This window comes from Numida meleagris, chromosome 25 (assembly GCF_002078875.1).
Source record: "Numida meleagris isolate 19003 breed g44 Domestic line chromosome 25, NumMel1.0, whole genome shotgun sequence".
Lineage (NCBI taxonomy): Eukaryota > Metazoa > Chordata > Aves > Galliformes > Numididae > Numida > Numida meleagris.
The window spans coordinates 1,055,395-1,074,348 of NC_034433.1; the positions used below are offsets into that span (position 1 = coordinate 1,055,395).

At 53.6% G+C, this 18,954-nt stretch overlaps 1 protein-coding gene across 2 annotated transcripts; it reads left to right on the forward strand.

Annotated features, from left to right (window-relative positions):
* LOC110388309 (adenosine receptor A1) lies at nt 1–18,954 on the forward strand. 2 transcript variants are annotated; one of them, XM_021377435.1, is made up of 3 exons: nt 1–77; nt 389–751; nt 18,005–18,638. In XM_021377435.1, the coding sequence occupies exons 2-3, from the start codon at nt 411–413 to the stop codon at nt 18,636–18,638; spliced, it is 975 nt and encodes a 324-aa protein (XP_021233110.1). In that variant the 5' UTR covers nt 1–77; nt 389–410. The 2 variants fall into 2 exon arrangements, with proteins under 2 accessions (XP_021233110.1, XP_021233111.1); XM_021377436.1 differs by lacking the exon at nt 1–77 and having other exon boundaries at nt 411–751; nt 18,005–18,954.

Below are 18,954 nucleotides of genomic sequence, written 5' to 3' on the forward strand. Positions count from 1 at the left end.
TGCCCCCCGCTCTGCCCGCCGGCTGAACGCTTCGGACTCGGGGACACCGCCAGCACAACCTCCTGGAACCGGACAAGGTGAGGCGTCCTTCGGAGCTACCGGCAGCAGAACGGCGCTCACGGCCCCCCCCTTTCCCCCCCACACCCTAGCCGCTCCACCCCACCCCAGCCCGGCCCGGTGGGACACGGAGCCCCGCTCCCCGCGGTGCGTTGCGATGGACGGGCGCGCTGCGGGGGGACGGGGCAGGACGAGCCTCGGGGGGGGCCGGCACAAGCAGTGGGATTTTTTTTTTTTCCCACCCCCCCCCGCCCAGGCTCCGTCCCGGCTCCGTCCAGGCTCCATCCTGGCTCGCGGTGCAGTCGTTAACCGCCTCCCTCTCGGTTTGCAGGTAACCGGGGGAGCGCAGCATCATGGCACAGCCCGTGTCGGCTTTCCAGGCTGCCTACATCTCCATCGAAGTGCTGATCGCCTTGGTGACGGTGCCGGGGAATGTCCTGGTCATCTGGGCTGTGAAGATGAACCAGGCGCTGCGGGATGCCACTTTCTGCTTCATCGTCTCGCTGGCGGTGGCCGACGTGGCTGTGGGGTCTCTGGTCATCCCTTTGGCCATCGTCATCAATATCGGACCGCAAACGGGGTTCTACAGCTGCCTCATGATGGCGTGTCCCGTCCTCATCCTCACCGAGACCTCCGTCCTGGCGCTCCTGGCCATCGCCGTGGATCGGTACCTGAGGGTGAAGGTCCCGATCAGGTAGGACAGCGTGTTGGGAGTGGGTCTGGGGTGGCCGCTGGGGGGCACAGGGGGAGCAGAGTTGCCCCAAACTCCCTGAGAAGCAGCAGCACCAGGAGGGAGGTTTGGCTGCAGCTGGAATCGGGGCGGGCTGACTCCGGGGGGGAGTGCCGCAGCCTCTGGTTGCTTTGCTCGGGGGGTCACTGTGCTCCACTCTGTATCTGCAAGGAGACAGCAGCTCTGTCCTCAGCCCAGGTTTCCCGTGGTGAAGGTGGGGAGCACTGACAGCCTCAGGGACTTGTGGGGAGGGACACAACACCCGGAGCTGAGGCCACGAGACGGAGTGCAGCCCCCGTGTCACATCTCAGCCCCGCGCTGCCCGTGGAAGCGCCCAGGCTGCAGGGACACTGAGCTCACACCCAGCTCCGGGCAACACAGGGATCTCTCTGTCGGACACGGGCTCCTGCTCGTTTACTGGAGGGTCCCAGACCCTTCAACAGCACAGCGATCCCCCAGAAGGGACCAAACCCTCTTATGCTGGGTGCTGCCCCGATTCCTGGGGGCAGGACCCTCCTCAGGGCTCCACGTGCAGGGAGATGGGGTGGGAGGCACCAGGAGCGCCTGGCTGCTCAGGAGTGCCCGGATCCACTGGGATCTGTTGCTTTGGATTTGATCACCTGTCTGTGGCTGACAAAGTCTGGCCAGGAAAGGAGCGAAAAGCAGAGGGAGGGCACAGGATAAAAGCACAATCCCTACACGCTCCCTCCCCACCACGCACAGCTTTGCAGGCAGTTTCCCATTTCCTCTCAAGTGCGCTTTGTATTATTATTATTTTTTTTTTTTCCAAGCCTGAAAAATCCCCATCCTACAGCACTCCAGAGCTCTTTGCGCCCTATCACCGCTTTCCGTGCTTTTTTGGTTCTTCTGCATCCTCTGTGTGCTGAGGACAGGTTCAGCTGTGGGAGGACTGCAGGTCTATACTTAGCAGTGCTGCCGAGCTCGTGTCTCTGCTTCTCCCAACAAATGCAGCCTCTCTCCTCCCTCCCTCCCTCAGTTGAGCCTTTGGGGGCGATTTCTGCCCTGAGCCAGGAGCTTTCCTGAGAGCGTTAAGGTAGAAGCCTTCCGTGCTGTGTGTAGTTTGGGTGGGTTTTACTCATGTAATATTAAGTTTGAATTTGGTCCATCCTGGTCTGCGCTCGGTGAGGTTTTGCTCTGGCTGCTCAGATCTTCTTTAGCATTGAATAACTTTGCACTCCTTTGCACTCAGTGCTGCCAGTCTTCCTGCTCTCTCGTCCACCCCCATCCCAAATTCCCAGCAGCTGGCAGTGACTGTGGGTGATTTTGTGCCCTAGGCACATCAGAGACCACAAAAGGGAGAAAATGCCACTACAGAATAATTCCTGAATCCAAAATGCTCCAAATTTCCCCCAACTTCTTGCTAGATGCTAAAAATATTAATAATAAAATGATACAAAACCACTTTTCTGGTGCTGACATCCCCTCTCAGCCCATCACCTTTGCAATTGAGGTTCTGTGGCCGTGTCCCATGGATGGGACCGACTGGGGAAGCCGGACCAAGGGGACCCTGTGGGAGGGGACAGAAGTCCCATGCCTACATGCACTTTGCAGAGGTGGCAGCAGCAAGGAGGAGGTTCTGTGCAGCCCCAGCAGTGCTGTCACTGCTCTGGGGTGCCCTGCATGTTCCACGTTTGGGATCTCTGAAGGGATGCACGAGAGCTTCCATGTCCATGCCGTGTGCTGGCAAGTAGGGGGCTGAAGGCAGCGAAGCTGTTGACTGGGAGCAGTTGCCTGAAGGAAAGGGAAAGTCAGAAGCATCATTCAGATGGAGCAGAAGGTACCACCCCCCACATTCCCAAAGGGAGCTGCTCCAAACAGCTGGAAGCCACCTAAAATAGGCTCAGTGCTTTTGTGCTGGCGGAAAAGCTCCCATCTCCCCCTCGCATCCTTCCTCCCCGCGTGCCCTCTCCCCTCGCTGGGCGCAGCGGGGTCCCCCCAGCCCAGACCCCACTTCCCCCTCCCTGATGTGCTTAGGGAAGATGAAACGAGTTCAAAGGGAGGGGAAGGAGCCAGGCAGGAGCGTCCGGCAGGAACCGGCCCCCGGCATCCCTGCAGCGAGATGCAGGATGCAGGAGGGACGGTGCCGGAGAGATGTTTTCATGGGGATGCAGTTCCTATAGCTCCCATCTCTGCTCTGAGGATGATTTGGGGACCATGGCTCTGTTCTGCGATGCTGTGTGGGTTTTTGTGGCTTTTGTTTGTTTGTTTTTGTTTTTGGAGGGGGTTTTGGCAGGAGGAGCTGATGTCCTTGGGATGTGCTGAACCACAGCCCCCTCGAGCAGGGATGCTGGATGCCAGGACACAGCCTGGCCCCATCCTCACGCTTCCTTAGGTTTTCTCCCCCTATGTCTGCTTTGAAGTACATGCTAGGAGAAGAAAACCAGGGGAAATCTGCTGGAAATGTTGCACCTGAGGGATTCCCCCCTCTTGCCCAGACCCTGGTGCCCCTCAGCACTGCTCACCACACCCGATGGCACCCCAAGGAGCAGCTCACCAGGCTGAGCTGCATTTCCCATGTATGAAGGTTCTGAGCACATATGTGATGCTGCAGAGATGTGGAAATTAGATCAAACTGGGCTGGAAATTGCTCGGTAAATGGGAGGCAGGAGAGGAGAGGGGAGGCTGGGGCACAGCATAGGTGAAGCAGGGTCTGTGGGTGGCTCTGGGGACAGCGCTGGCACTCTGTGCTGTTTCAGCAATGCCCTGAGCATTAGGAGATCAAAAAGCACAGGAGCATCCCTCAGCTCTGGACCACAGATCCCACCAGTGAGGAGGATTGCAGGTAACCTGCGAGCTCCTGGATGGAGGCAGCAGTGCAAGGGGAGGGATGCTTCCTCAGCTTGCCTCTACATTTTCTGGGCTGCTGCTGGGATTGCAGCGCTCTTTCCCCTTCTCTTTGGGCCTGCCAAGAGCCACAGGCCTGGGGCCAGCTGGGATTGGGTCATGGGAGCGTTCATTGCCCTCGGCCAGCTGGGGTGCGGGGCTGAGGCTTCCTCCATTACGGTTTTGGGGGGGGGGACTTGGCAGGATGGTGGGGGGCACTTCACTGCTGTGGGGGTGAGGGGGTCGCTGGGACAGGCCCCTGTTTTGGCCTAAATTCCCGGGAACAGGAGAATCAAAGCACCTAAGGGATATGGAAAGTATTTCCAGTGCTCGCAGCAGCGAATGCTGGGAAACCTCCATGGATATTTGGGCTCTGAGAGGCAGCAGAGTGGCCAGGATGGAGGAGGAGAGGTGTGGCACACAGCTGGGACGTGTGGTGGCCCCAGTCCCTGTGGTTCCCACTCCCCTGGAGATGATCCCCATGGAAAGGGGGAGGCACCAAACCTCAGAAGCAATATTTCAGGCTGTCCTAAGGATTTCAATCCAGAACAGAAGGTTGAAATGAAGAAAATGAAATGCTCGCTGCATCTGAGGGCAATCAGCCACTGAAGTGATGTGACCCAAAGGGGAATGTCCCCAGGGAGGCGAGGGTGACCGGAGATGGCTCCCAGCAGCCTGGACAATGCAGCAAATGATGTGTGAGGGCAATGGTGAGTGATCCTGTCCAGCCAAGCAAGTGAATAAGCAAAGCCATGGCTTGTCTGAGGCTGATTTTTCAATTTGGAGGACAGGTTTCAAAGCATTCAGGTGACTCAGTGGGAGCAGGAGGTTGGGGAGCTTCAGGGGGGGGGTCATGTGCCCAGGAGCTCATTGAGAGGTGTCTTTCAGCTCTGTCAGCTGACCAAAAGATGCCGTCCAGCTTTACAAAGCAGGCTGCATTTCTAAGGAAGGCAATCCCCTTTTCCTAATCCAGGGGAGTTTTGGGGACCGGCAGCTCTTTGCAGCCACCTCTTGCTCAGAGCGCTTTTGTTCTGCCCTTGCTGCCTTCTGCCAGGTTTATTTTTAGCAGATGAGGGTGACCCGCAGGGAGCAGGTAGATTGGAACCGAGAGCAAAGAGGAATGGCCAGAGATCAGAGCCTGGAAGGGTTTGCTGGAGAACTGAAGCTGTTTCCAAGCTGTCTTTTCCAGCACTCCCAGATCAGCTCAGCACGTGGATGCTAAATTTCACTGTTTCACACCAAACTCTGCTCAGAACCGGGAGGCACAGATGGGCTGTGGTGCTGGACCAGGAGCCTGATCCTGGTGCCACCAAAATGATTGGAGCCCTGGAAACAGGCAGGGATTTACCAGCAGGTTGTATCAGCCTTAGGTCCTGCAAACACCCGATGGAGCCACTTTTCAGCATGACTCCGTGATCCACAGAGTTATGTTCAGCCAAGTGCACGCTAAGTCACAGACTGGGGCTCTTCCCTCGGTAGTGGGACGTCTGGATTAGACTTTCTGGGAGCGCACAGCTGCTGTAGCAGCACCATGAGACATCTGCTGGCAGCCAGGAAATCAGGTCACTTGAAAAAGCCACAGCCACTGCGGTGCTGGCTGCAGGGGAGCGAGCTGGGCTGGGAGCAGTGTCCCCAGGTCCCCAGCACTTGGGCTTGTGGGTGTCCCCTCTTTGGGAGGTGGCAAGGGTCCAACCGTGGGATGCTCCATCCTTGGCAGTGCAGAGGGAAGGGAGGGAAGTGGGAATGCTCTGGATTTTCTGAACTTAGGGGTTATTCCCAAAAATTTTAGACTAAGAAGGCAAGGGGAGATGTGTGCTTGTTGGAGCGCTGCTGCCCTGTGCACACACACAGGGTCTCCATCTCATCCCAGCCTCCCAGCAGGGCCAGATGCAGCCTGTGTGCTGGGTTAGCTGCCGGGGGATCGTTCCGCCCTGACCTCGTTAGCTGGAGGCAACATCTGTCCCCTGGGCAGAGCTTCCATCCGCCTGCTGGGAGATGAGTGATAACCGGCTCCTTGCTGGTGTTTTCCTCTTATGCTCCAAAATCACGCCTAGAGAAGATTTTCATTGGGATTTTTCATGATTTCTAATAATTCTGAGGTAAAGACATTGACGCTTGGCAATGCCTCACCATTAAATGCGAGGGCAGGTTCCCTGGAAGGGCAACAGTACTCTTGCAGCTAGAGAAACTGAGGCACAGTGCAGTGCCAGGACTTACTCAGCATGGGAGTAATGCGGTGAAATAGGGGTTACCCATGGTCCTACTGGTCTGAAGGGTTTGGAATCAGGTGCTGTAGGCCATGGTTCAGTCATAAAAGTAGCCCCACTGAGTGAGTCAAAAGGGGCTGAAACACGTGTGTGGGGATGGTGTCCTTGTGAAGGTGACTCCTATTCATGAATTCATTCTGTAGGGAACACATCTATCAAACGAGGTGGAGGTGTATGGATGGCAGCCAGCAAGGCTCTGCCATCTCTGTAGCAGTGATTTGGGCATGCTGGGAGAGAAGGGGAGAAGAGAGAGAGATCTGCTGTAAGGAGAGGTTCTGTGTGCGTAGTTTGACTGTTCATCAGACCTGTGGTAGGGCAGCAGAGCCCTGAAATTACCTGTGAGCATCCAGATGGCCTCGGTCACGCTTCCGACAGCCCCATCACATGCTTTGGAGATGGCTTTCCCTTTCCTAGAGTGATTCAGGTGTTTCCAAAGGTGCTGGGTTGGTGGAGGTGATGCTGATGCACACTGGGGTCAGGAACTTTCCAGGGACCCCATAGAGGCAGCGCAGATAAGCTCAGCACGATACAGGAGGTTCTGCCAAAGCTGCTGATTCAGCCTGCCTGGTCCCTGCCAGCCCAGCCCAGCCCTGCAGGCAGTGTGTCAGGAGTGAGTCAGGAGCAGCTCACCCCAGTGTGTGCCATCACCGCCACCAGTTGGAACTGGAGCTGCCTCCGGGCACAGAGGAGACCTTTGATGGGGTGTCCTGGGTCTTCCTTCACCCCTGAGATGGAAGAAGTTGACTGCAGCAGTGAGAGGTGTCATTGTCACCTGGTCTTTATGGAAAGGCCAGCTTGATTCTGCTGATCAGAAAGAGGATCTTGGCTGTATGGTGGAGACAATTGGGAAGAAGCCCATTAGATTCTGTTTTCAAGGCCTGGTTGGCACGGACCCATAGACCAACGGGCACAGTTTGCAATCAGTGAGGCCAGAGCCAACCATCCCTCCTGTCCAGAATACCTCAAAGCAGACTGCACCCAAACACAAGGGGATTTGGGGCATGGGAAAGTGTGACGAGGGGACGCAGAAACCAATGTGTCCTATGTCCATGCTGAAATCAGCCTGGCAGTGGGAGAATGACTCATCTGGAGAGGTCACAGCCTTGGCATGGGGATGGGACTTGGGGAGACTGATTGGAGATGGAGGGAGTAGAGAAAGTCAGAAAGTTGGAGTTGTGATGGGTCTGACATTGTGGTGTGGAGGAGGAGGTGGAAAGGTCTTCAGAGCACAACAAAGAATGGGAAAAAGAAGATGAGGACGTGTGGAGGAGGCAACCTGGTGGAATGACCTGAGAGATGAGTTTCTTTGTGACACACACACGAGTCACATCAGTCTGGAACAAAACCTATGGGCTGAAAGAAAACCTCTGATTGGAGGAAGGTCAAGAAAAAACCTGCAGGATCCTGCCCAAGGGGTGCAAGGGAAGCCCAGACAGGGAGCGGAGAGTCACGGTCCCTGGAGAAAGAGGGATATGGAGCGTGGAGGAGACCATGCGAGGGAGAGACATCACCCAGGTGGGATGGAGACGGCTTGAGTGTCTTGACTCCTTGGGGACAACACCATCCCCAGGGCCTGAGTGAAGAATTTCCTGCCCTCAAAATCAGAAACCAGCTGTCCCTGGGGCTGGCTGAGCTCCTGGCAGGGAGATGTCGTTGCTGGCAGCATGGATGCCCAGCTGCTGGGGCAGGCGTGCGGCTCTCACGTGGCAGGCCCAGCCACAAGAAAGAGCAATTGATGATCTCCAAGATGTGCACAAAACAGTCCCAGAGCCAGCAGGGAACTCTGCAGAATAGCAATAAGCTAATCAGCTCCTGCTGCACTAGCACCCAGCCCTGCTCAGCCTGCCTGGGCACGTATCTATCTGCCTTCCCAGCAGGCAGGTCTGGGGGTGAAGGAGACATCGTAGGTGATGCCATCAGTGGGTGTGAAATAATCCCACACAGATCGTCTCCTCCTCCCAAAAAGCAGAGGCATCAGTTGCCTGTGGGCTAAAAACCGTATTTGTGATGGGGTGAGAACTGAGGAGGAAGGGATGTGACGTTTTTGGTGATGCAGGACAGAGCAGGATCAGGTGCTGGGAAGTTTGGTGGTGTCTGGGTTTGGCCTTCGCTGCACATAGCCTGGTGGGACCCAACTGTTCCTCTTTGTGCCCTTGTCCTGTCCTTTGCTGCCTTTTCCACCCCCACCCCCCACCCTCTCTGTCTCATCCCTGCCATGTTCCTGCCTGGCTCTGCCCCCAGCTCTGAGCTGGGCGTTGCTTCCAGCACTTCTGGTTGCTTTGGTTGGAATTTTGTTCTCAATTAAAAACTGCTCCCAAAAAGGAAGAGGATTTGCCTCCAAGCCCCATCCTCTTGTCTTCCTCACCTTCCTCACCCTGTGCTGCCCCTGAGACCGCACAAGGTGCCATGGGTACAGCACCAGGTACCAATGATGCCTGAACAGGGACACGGGCAGGGAGATGACATCCCTGGGTCCACCACCCTGGTGACAGTCATCGAAGGAGGGCTGCACAGAGCATAGTGGGGCACTGCCTTCCCTGGGCCGTTCCTCTCCTTGCTTTTTCTTGGCCGCTTTCAAAAGAGGGAAGTGCCAGCTCCTGGCACTGGGGATGCGTTCTCATTCAGCTCTGTTCATCTTGCTTCGCTTGGCACGGCAGAGCCCCCCTCTGCATCTCAGTTTCCCCATCTGCTCACAGAGGCAGTGGTGCTACAAACCCTCCAGAAGCACCGCGAAACGCTGCCTCAGACACAGCCATAATTAGCACAGGCTTTCAGACTGTATTATTCCTCTTTCTTTTTTGCATTGGTAACAACAGTCTGTGAGTTAAATGCTCAGCTATGACACGTTTGTTTCAGCGCGAGTGGCTCTGTTTGCCTGCGTTCTTGAGCGGCCGAGAGCTGATGGCACAGCCTGCGTCCAGATGGACGAGCACCACCGTGCAGAACCAGGATTAATTGAATGGAGATCAGCACCCACTCCTGTGATGCTCGTAGCCCGGGCAGTGCAGATGCTCAATGCCCACGGGGCCATCCCTGGCCCTGGTTGCATCCACTGCAAAACATCTCCATCTCCAGCAGCTTGGGGACCCTCTTGAGTGTCCCTTGTGCCCCAGGAAAGGCGATGGTGGGGCCCGTGGAGGCCCCATGGGGACAGGTGTTGTCCTTACGCACGGGGAGGACTGGCTGCTGCCTGGCCAGTGAGTCCTCCTTGTCCATGCCCTGCTGCAACCAGGCTGCATCTACCCATTGCTCCCTGCCTGGATTTAATTGCCAGGATAATTAGGAAGATGCACAGGGTGTAATTTATCGCTGCCGTTCCTGCTCTCAGGTCTCAGCTCTTTCCCTGCCATCCTGGTGGAAACACCGAGCTGGTTCCTTCCAGGCTGCAAGGTCAATCGGTTTTCATCCAAGGGAATAAATCATCATTTAAACCTGAGGGAGGAAACGGGAATTAAATAATAAACTTCAGGTTTGCTTTGCACTTGCGCTTATTTGTTCGCTTGGTGAAAGATCAATTCTCTGCGGTGAGGGAACATTTGATTGCGGCGCTAACTGGAGCCTTCACTTTCAATTTGGCGCTGCGTTTGGCTGATCAAGATATATAGATCTGCGCTGGACAGATTCATCTGTACGTAAATAACTTTATGACTAAACACATACGTGTTCCGTTCCTCACTTCTGTTCCCCTGATGTCGCAGAGAGTTGAGTAACACACAGGTTTTGCCCATGATTTGTGGCAAGTTGCGTTTGGGCTGATGGTGGAAGTGCGAAATGGCATCTCCGGGACAGTTTTCGTTAATTGGAAGTACATGTAGACAACTCATTAGCAGAAAAAGAAATTCATCTGCCTGCTTTCTGCATTTGAAATTGAGCTTTTAAGCAGGGAAAAGCTGCCCTGAGCAGAAGGTGCTGGACGGGTTGTTTTGGGTTACTGTGTCCTCTGAGGCTGAGGGGCGGTAGATCTCATCAGCTCTCCTAATTCTCGTTTAGACGTTGGGTGGGGAAAACAACCTCCCCTCTCTGCTGAGCCTCCAGCCAACGTTTCAGCCTTGGAGGTATCAGTCTTGGAACTGGATGAAGTGCAAGAAGGGAAATGTTCCCTCTGCAGCGACAAACTGTGCCGCGAAGATCCTGAACAGCAATAACAAGTTATAGCCTACGAAACCGGAGTTGGGTTGTTGACTGCAAAGCAGGAGTCGGGTCAGCAAGCAGAAGTGCAGAACCAAGAAATTAAAAGAGAGCCGATATCAATCTGTTGTTCCATCTGTAACTTAGGATATCTCATCTTCTGAAGTGTCCTTCTGCAGCTGACAGATAAAGACCCACCTCGGCTGTGCCTCGCAGCTGGACTGATGCCTCTCCCTGGGAGATGCTATCACAGGGTAATGCTGTGGGTCAGGGTATGAGCCACGAAGGCTCCCAGAGCCCAATCACACCAAGAATTTTATATTTCCCATCTGATTTCAACTTTTCCTGGAGTCCACATTTGACAGGATTGCCACTTCTAGTGAGTTTTCTTTTTCAGTTCAATTCTTCTTCCCTCCCTTCCTCCCTCTCCCTTCTTCAGAGTCCTCATTTCAAAGGGGCTCTTTTGGATAAAGAAAAAAATTATGCATGCAAAGAAAGGTAAGGAGCACTGGTTGCATGCATGCTTGGGCAACTCCCCTGAAACCTTCTTGCTCTGCAGAAATCATCTTCTGCTGGAGATGGGCTGTTCTCCATGTGTGACGGGGTCCCAGACCTCTTCCCCTCTCCAAAAAAGACGTTTGCCCATCAAATATCTCTTTTTGACAGCAAAACTATTCAGATGCTGAAAGCGTCCAATGACTTTACTGCATGTGGGTTATGCTGAAAGCAAGTCCATTGTGCCCATCACGCTGAGCCTTGTCTGATGGAACCATCCCTTCTAATTGAACCCCAACTCTTAGGGATTGGGCTGTTCCTCTGTGCCCTAATTCCTAAAGTCTTGGTAGAACAGAAGATTTTCAACTTCTTCTCTTTTTAAAATAGCACTTCCCATGCTTTGCACTGCAGAGAAACACTAAAATAATACTGCTGCCTGGAACTAAGAGCCAAAAGACAAGAACATCACATCTTTTTTTTTCCCCCAATTCTGGGATCCTGCAGCTCATTTCATGGTTTTGGAGCTGTTGCCAACAGCGTTAAATCATTTCTCTCCCACCAACCTCTGGGTGCTGGAAGGAGAAGCCAGCGATACAGGAAAACCCTGGAGGGCTGCGACCACACGTGGTGGAGCTCGGAGGGTGCTGGCCATGGCATTGGGTGGTCTCGTGGCTCCTTCTGGGGCAGGGTGTAAATCATTTTCATCAGGCATCCCCAGGCTCCTGCTGAAGCCTAGCCTGCACACATTTAGGATGAGGGGCTGAGCACCAGGTGAGCAGTCCTCACCAAGAATTGCTGCTTATACAGCGAGTGTACTTTGATGCATCAGGATCCACCCACAGGCTATAAACCAAGCCCAGTTTGACAGCCAGGTTAACTCTATGTGCACTAAGGATTTATATTTGCTGCATGGGTGAAGGATGCGGTTGCAAGATGTGAGAGAAAGTGCTATTCTCACTGCACTGAGGCAGATAACCCACGTTCCTTTGCCTTCCTTGGACACTAACAACATTTCCCCATCCCTGGGGTGAAGGAGGTGTGTGAGGTCCCCATGCTTTTCATCTTCCCGTGATCTCCAGCCCCCCATGGTCCCTCTTTCCCCTGCAGCTCCTGGCCCCAGCATGAAGCATCTGTACCAGCCCATGGTGGAACCACCACGGAGGTTGCTTGCATCCTTCCTCTGGGTTGAACGCAGCTGGGAAGGGATCTTCAAGAAGCTCTGCAATTACTGGAAGCCTGTAGTTTGTTCCCAAGATGGGCTGTGATTCATTGCCAGAGCCCAGGGAGTTCAGCGGCACAGACATCCCGAGCAAAGCAGAAAGCCAGCCAGCAGCTCCACTGGGACCAGCAGCACAGGGCTGAGACTGCTTTGGCAATGAACTCATCCGGGGCAATGTGATGATGTGGCTGCTCCTAGCATCCCAAAGATACGATAACACAAGCTCCTTTCTGGCTCAGGAGGTGAAGGTTGAACTCAATCCGTTAGCTGGAACCTGAAAATAGGCAGGTTTAGACCCAAAAGCCAAGTGGTCAGCGTGTGTATGGGTTCTGGAACATTAACCCTTAGCAACTTCACAATGCAGCCCTGCTGGAGATGCCAAGCTCAAGGTGGGATGAGCTGGGATGGGTGCTCATTGGATTGCTTCCACTGGGGCTGATGGCATCAGGAGAGCAGTGGAGGTGGTGGGACGTGTCCAGCCTCCAGGTCCAGGACTGGGATCAATGGAGTTGGGGGACCTTCTTCCCACACTTGGAGCCATCATCTGAACAGAAATCCCTGATGTACCCTCAGGTTCTTCACTTGTAGAGGCATCATTCCCCATTTCCAGGCATTTTAGCCCATTAATCTCTCTTCCACTTTATCTCCCCTGCTTCTTGTGGGCCTGTTTGTGTCCCTAGGGCTGCTTCTGTAAGTGTCCACATCCCTATGCATTCCTCATGGCACAGGGGAGGTGTCAGAGCCGCTACACCATGGCAGCAGCCTCTCCCTGGACTTTGCCTGTGTCCTGGGGGCTGCATGGTCCAGGTCCCACAGAACCTGCTTGGACAAAGCTCAAACCACAAAGCTTTCTTTCTGTCACCTCCTTTTCATTCTCCAGAGCTCCAGTCCATCTTCACCCACCACCAAGCGAAGCACTCACCAAAGCCCTGGGGATGTCAGGCCTGCATGTGCAGGGACCTGTCAATTTTGGATGCATTTGTTCTTGTAAGCCTCATAATCACCCTTGCCTGTATCCATTAGAAGAATTACTGGCTATTAAAAATGGTTAGAAACATTTGGCGGGCTCGCTAGCTGCTTCGCTAGGAGGCCGTAACCTCCTGCGTTTTGCAGACATTCACTGCAGAGCAATTCCTCCAGAGAGAGCTGCCATTTTATGGTGGCAAAACCCAGCCCTGGGCACAGACTGGGTGAGGAGGAACCTCAGCGAGATGCACACAACTCACTTATGGCTTTATAAATCTCCATGCACACACTTTCTGCCTTCCTCGCGGTGGCTTTGGGCCAGGTTTGCATTAAGAAGCCTCGCGGTGAGGTGCCATCTCTTGCTGCAGGGGAGACCCAAAGTGTTTTGGGAGCAGAGGTCCTCAAAAAAGAAGGATGGTTGAATGATCTTAGTGGTCTTTTCCAGCAATAATGATTCTATGGTCCTATAGAGCTAGAAAGGTGCCAATTTCTTGTAGAGCTGGACCTAGGTGGGAAGGACACCGTACAGTGACACGTCCCCTTGTCCTCTCTTGTCCTGCTGAGACTGCTCAGGTTTCTTCCCTCTGCTCCCATTTCTCATGGGGAAGCCAACCAGAGGTGCTGGGAGGAGACAGTGCACAGGGCTCCTTGGGTCTTCCTGGTCATTTCTGGAGCACTAGGAAGTGTCTCTGTGGTAGGACATCAGAAATCCTGTGCTTGTGGAGGCTGCTGGGCCATGTCAGTGCAGGACAGGGGCTCCATCACCACCAAGCACCAGCGTCCTTCCTGCAGGACACACTTCTCTGTCTCACCTGAAAGACTGCATGGGCTTTGGGGGCAGCGTGTCTCTAGATGACATTAGACAAGTAACAGGTCTGGGATTTTGGTACTGGGACAATCTCCTGGGAGGTGCTGGCTATCAGTCTCCTCCCTTTGAAGTATTTGTAGGATCAGGCTGTCACTGAGAGCTCTGTATAGCCACCAGCTTTGGCTAATGTTGGTTGACATCGATCCCTCCCAAGGCCACCATCCACCCACCCGCTGTCACCAACCCTCACTTCAACCCAAGTGGAAAACCAGAAGTGACACAATCAGGAGAGTAATAGGCTGACGTGGCGTTGGTACCCCTCTGCCCACAAGGTGTTCTCTCACGTTACCTCTTTGGCCGTGTCACTGCCACCTATCACCTCCATCCCAGCTGTGAGAATTGCAGGAATGACTCAGGAGTGTGAAACACCTCTGTGGTGGGATGGAGAGCCATCACCCAGCAGCTCCAGCCATGTCTGCAGACAACATGGGCTCTGCTGTTGGCTTAGTGCAGTCTTTGGATGAGTGTTGGGAGCACAAGGGGCTGAGAGGTGGGTGTTTGACCCCAAGGAGCCACAAACTCCCAACCATCACAAAGGAGGGATGTGAACAGATGGGAGACACATTCAGTCGGGATGTTGGTGCCAAGTGACACTTTTGCCAACGCCAACTGACTTTTTCTTAGATATTATAATACCCCTTTAAATACTTGCTAAGCTTCAAGGTTTTGGACTTTGGGATTTTAATGTAAATGAAGCCCAGGAGAGTACTTCCCAAAAGGAAAGGAGGAAAATAGTTAAGACAAGAAGCTGAAGAAGGGAAGGACTCTTCATGTCCATTCTGACAGAGGGGTGGTCATCTCCTGCAGTACACAATGTCACTTCTGCAACACTTCCCACCTTGCACCTGCACGTGCAGCCCTGAGCCAAGGTAGCTCCTTGTGGGACCTTCCCACCCAGAGGCCCCCAGGACACTGAGATCTGAAGCAGAGATACAGCAGGGAAAAAGGAGCAGAAACCAAACTCCCATGAGGTCAAGGAGGTTTTATCTAGAGATTTTCAATTAGATCAGGGCATGCTCTGGCTGCTTTTCTGTGCTGCGCTCAGAGTGTGGATGATCTTCATGTCAGCTTGGTCTCTTTTCCTCCTACCTCACTGGCTCCAGCTTCATTTTGTTAGCGATGGTCTGCCTTCATTAGTGAATTAATTCCCCAGGAACTGCTCTGCAGTAAGCCCTACCAGAGTAAGGACCAGCAAAGCTGCATCTCAGGGCTGGCTTTAGAACTGCACACACCTTCTGGACAAAAGAATATTGAGAAATACGAAGAAAAAATAATGTATGATACAAACCAGATCTGGAACCATTGAAGGTTTTTCAATCAAGTCAAGAGAATATGTTCCCTGAGTGCTGTGCGTGGATCAAGCTGTGAGTTGCAGATCTCTGGCCATGAGAAGATGTGGTAGAAAGTGAATCTAGTCTGGAAATGACAAGTAATTGGAAGAGATGGCAGATAACGCTCTCAGGGTGAGGGCCAGGGTGCACTTCACAACTTCCTGAGGAAGGGGGACCCCAGCATCTTCCCCAGTACTCCATCCTTGGCCCAAGGAACCCCACTCCTTTCTCCTGGCCTTGGCAGTGTGTCCAGGAGGGTTTGGGGCGATGCCCATCTCCATGGGGAAGGGACAGCACAGAGCCCTGCGGGGAGAGTGGAGAGGTGGAAAACTGGCAATTATGGTCAGGCTGAAAACCCCAAAAATGAAGAGAACAAACCCAAATGATGTGATGACGGAGGTGACTGTTATCTTGGATGGTTTTGTCGCAGCTGTTAATAAAAATAATAGCTGCAATAAACTTGTAATGATGGTAGCAATCATTCCAATGACAATGATCATAATATAATTATTTATTAATTGTGAGCCATTATCAGCACTTCCTAGTGCTTCTGCCTCCCAGACCCATCCTAAATTCTAACTCTATCTCATTAATATGAAATGAGATAAATGAGAAAGATGTTTTCTTGATGGCATGATCAAAGCAGAAACATGAGAGCAGCAAAGACACTTTCTGGCCCGTGCTCCCCCCCCCAAACACTCCATGCCATGGGGTCAAGCATTAGGTAGGATCTTGCATTTCCCTTCTTTTCAGTAGGGTTTGCAGCCTTCAGAGCAGCAGAGCCCCAATGCCAGGCCCTGTGGGGTGTACAAAAGAGGAACTTGGAGTCAATTTGTGGTTTTATCATTCCTTGTGCGGGGGCGGATGGGGGACGTGGGCACCTTGAGCCCCAGGAATGAATGTCACTGCCCTCGTGGCTTGAAGGAACAAAGTCAACAAAAGCCCCAGCTCCAAATGTTGCTGGTTTCTGTGAGTTTGTTGATTTGGGTTTCAGTCCCAGCTCTTGTGACCATGATGACACTGGCACATGTGCAGGGGATAAACCAGAGAGCTTTTGCTTTCAGTGGCCAGAGTTGTGCGGTGAGGAGCAATGGATGTGCAGCGTGGCACAGAGATGGATGCGCAGCAATGAGCAGGAAGGGATGTGCATTAAGGAGGGCTGAGTGTGCAGCAAGGATGGATGTGTAGCGAGAAGGACGGATGGGTGTGCGTACAGGAGGGATGAATGTGCATTAAGGAGGGATGGATGTGCACTAAGAAGGGCAGATAGGCGTGTGCATTGAGGAGGAATGGGTGTGCATTGAGGAGGGATGGATGTACAGTGGGGTTGGATGGATGCGCAGTGAGAAGGAGGGAGGGCTGTGTGCTGACGTGGGGAAGCGGACCAGCCACCAGCAGCATGTGGGGTGGTTGCTCTGCTGCGTGTGTGTTACATCCTCTGCACCAACCAGACTTGTGCACGACCTTCACAGCTGTCCTGATAGCCATCTGCAGCAGCACACCCTGTTCTGGAGCAGTGTGGGGCTGGGACTGTTGGTGCTGGCCCCCAGCAGCCGTTCTCTATCCCCTCTGCTCTGGCTGCAGGCAGGAAATCTGCATCCTCTGCTCCAGCTCATGGCTAAAAATGGGGTTTCAGTGCTCCCTCTGTCCCCTGTGCTTCCCAAACCCAGGCGATGGAAGGGAAGAAGGGCTGGGCACTCCATGCCTAGGTGCCTGGGTACCATGGGACACCACTGCTGCAGGGTGGGGAGCACCCCGGACTGCAGAAAAAATAGCAGAAAACCCTCAAAATCCCCCAGATGTGGGGCTTCCGTGGGGGCCTGTCATCCACCACTCCCATCCCACAGTGCTGACTTTCTCCCACCACCCCTTGGCTTCCCGGTGCCCCAGATCTCCCTGCCCCATGGCTTTCTCAGGGTCTCCTGCCCTCTCTCCTCCCCACAAGGAATAAATCACACTCTGGCTCTCAGAGGAAACAGCAGCCTGCCTTGCCACCTCCTTCCCACGGGATCTGCCTGGGAATGGTTTCCCAGACCAGAGGGGGCTCATTCAGGAAAGCCATCAGCAATGGGCGGCTCTGGACCCTCTGGGCTCCTGGGGATGGATATCCTGCCTCTATCCTGCACCCCTCTGTGCTCCCATCCTGCCCTTGAAATGGGTCTGGAGGAGGGTCCTTTGAGGGAGAAGTAGTAGGTCTGAGTTCTCAGCAGGTTTACTAAGATAAGCAGCAAGGAGTTCTGAGCTGCAGGATGGCACTCCGTGTTTCCTAGCCACCTCCATGACCAAGCTAACACTGGCATCACTGCAAAACCCAGCAGACAGCCAGAAAAACATCCCTCATTCAGTCCTCTCCTTTCGAAGGCAATAACACTGGGGCTGTGAAACTGCCTGGCCTCCATGGAGACACTTTCATCTGAGGGCCAGGGGGAAAAATCAGCCTAGCAGTCTTTGTTCCCGCTTGGAGAGCTCTGGGGAGCCAGGACCCTGTTGGTGGGGCGGACGCAGAGCCCAGCCAGCCTTCTCCTTCCATCCCTTGGCTCCAGCCCATTAGAAAAAAGGGTTTTGCCAATGGGGAGGGCACATTAGGAAATGTAACAAGCTGTGCCCAGGGGGCCATTAGCACCGCTGGATGCTTCCTCCACCCATCAGTCTCTGGGGAAGTTTTTTGTCAGTGATTTCCTCCCTGACACAGGAGGAATTGGCTGAGGCAGGGTCCCAGCAGGGCTGGAGCAGGGAGACAGCGAGTGGTTACTAATGCACTTCCTGGCTTCTCACCAATGCCAAGAGTTCTGGGATCACCTCCAGGAGGTTCTGCCCATCCCCTGGGATGGGGAAGGTGATGGGAGTCACCATCCCTGGAGGTGTTCAGAACAGTGGAGATGTGGCACTGAGGGACATGGTCAGTGGGCATGGTGGGGATGTGTTGGGGTGGACTGGGTGATCTTGGAGGTCTTTTTCAACCTTAACGATTCTATGCAGTGAGCAGCATCGTGAGCATTTCAGAATGGGCACTGCCACCCCACGTGCAGAAGTCTGAGCCCCCAGGCAGAACCTCCCACTTGCATTTCATTTTCCCTACGGTTCTTGTCTCTTGCACAGGTACAAGAGCATGGTGACACCCCGGCGAGCAGCAGTGGCCATCGCTTGCTGTTGGATCATCTCCTTTCTGGTGGGACTCACCCCAATGTTCGGTTGGAACAACTTGAACAAGGTGCGGAGGATTCAGGAGCTGAACACCAGCCACTCAGACTTTATCATCAAGTGCCAATTCGAGACGGTGATCAGCATGGAGTACATGGTGTACTTCAACTTCTTCGTCTGGGTCCTGCCGCCCCTGCTGCTGATGCTGTTTATCTACCTGGAAGTCTTCAACCTCATCCGCAAGCAGCTCAACAAGAAGGTCTCCTCCAGCTCCAACGACCCCCAGAAGTATTACGGGAAGGAGCTGAATATCGCCAAGTCCCTCGCTCTGATTCTCTTCCTCTTCGCTCTCAGCTGGCTCCCTCTGCACATCCTCAACTGCATCACCTTATTCTGCCCATCCTGCAGTACACCGCCCATCCTCACCTACATCGCCATCTTCCTCACCCATGGCAACTCGGCCATGAACCCCATCGTCTATGCCTTCAGGATCAAGAAGTTCCGGACAGCCTTCCTGCAGATCTGGAACCAGTACTTCTGCTGCAAAACCAACAAAAATGGCAGCAGCACCATAGCTGAGACAGTCAACTAGGAGCTGGGGGATCACTGCTGGTCCTGCTGCCGGGGAAGGGGGGATGAGGACCCAGGAGGGCTGGGTTTGCCATTCCCTGTGCAATCTGAACAGCCCAGCCCCTGAGCTCCTCCAGGGGGTTATTTATTCACAAGCATTGTACTGTTTTGATATTGTAGCCTGCACTGTTCCTTTCTTTTTATTTGTTGGGAGGTTTTTTTGTTATTGTTGTTGTTCTGTTTTTATTTTTAAGTGTTGCCAAGTATTTAAGGAGATGTTGTACAGACTAAGACATGGTTTATCTTAATGCAAATAAAGTAAAATGGTAATAAACACC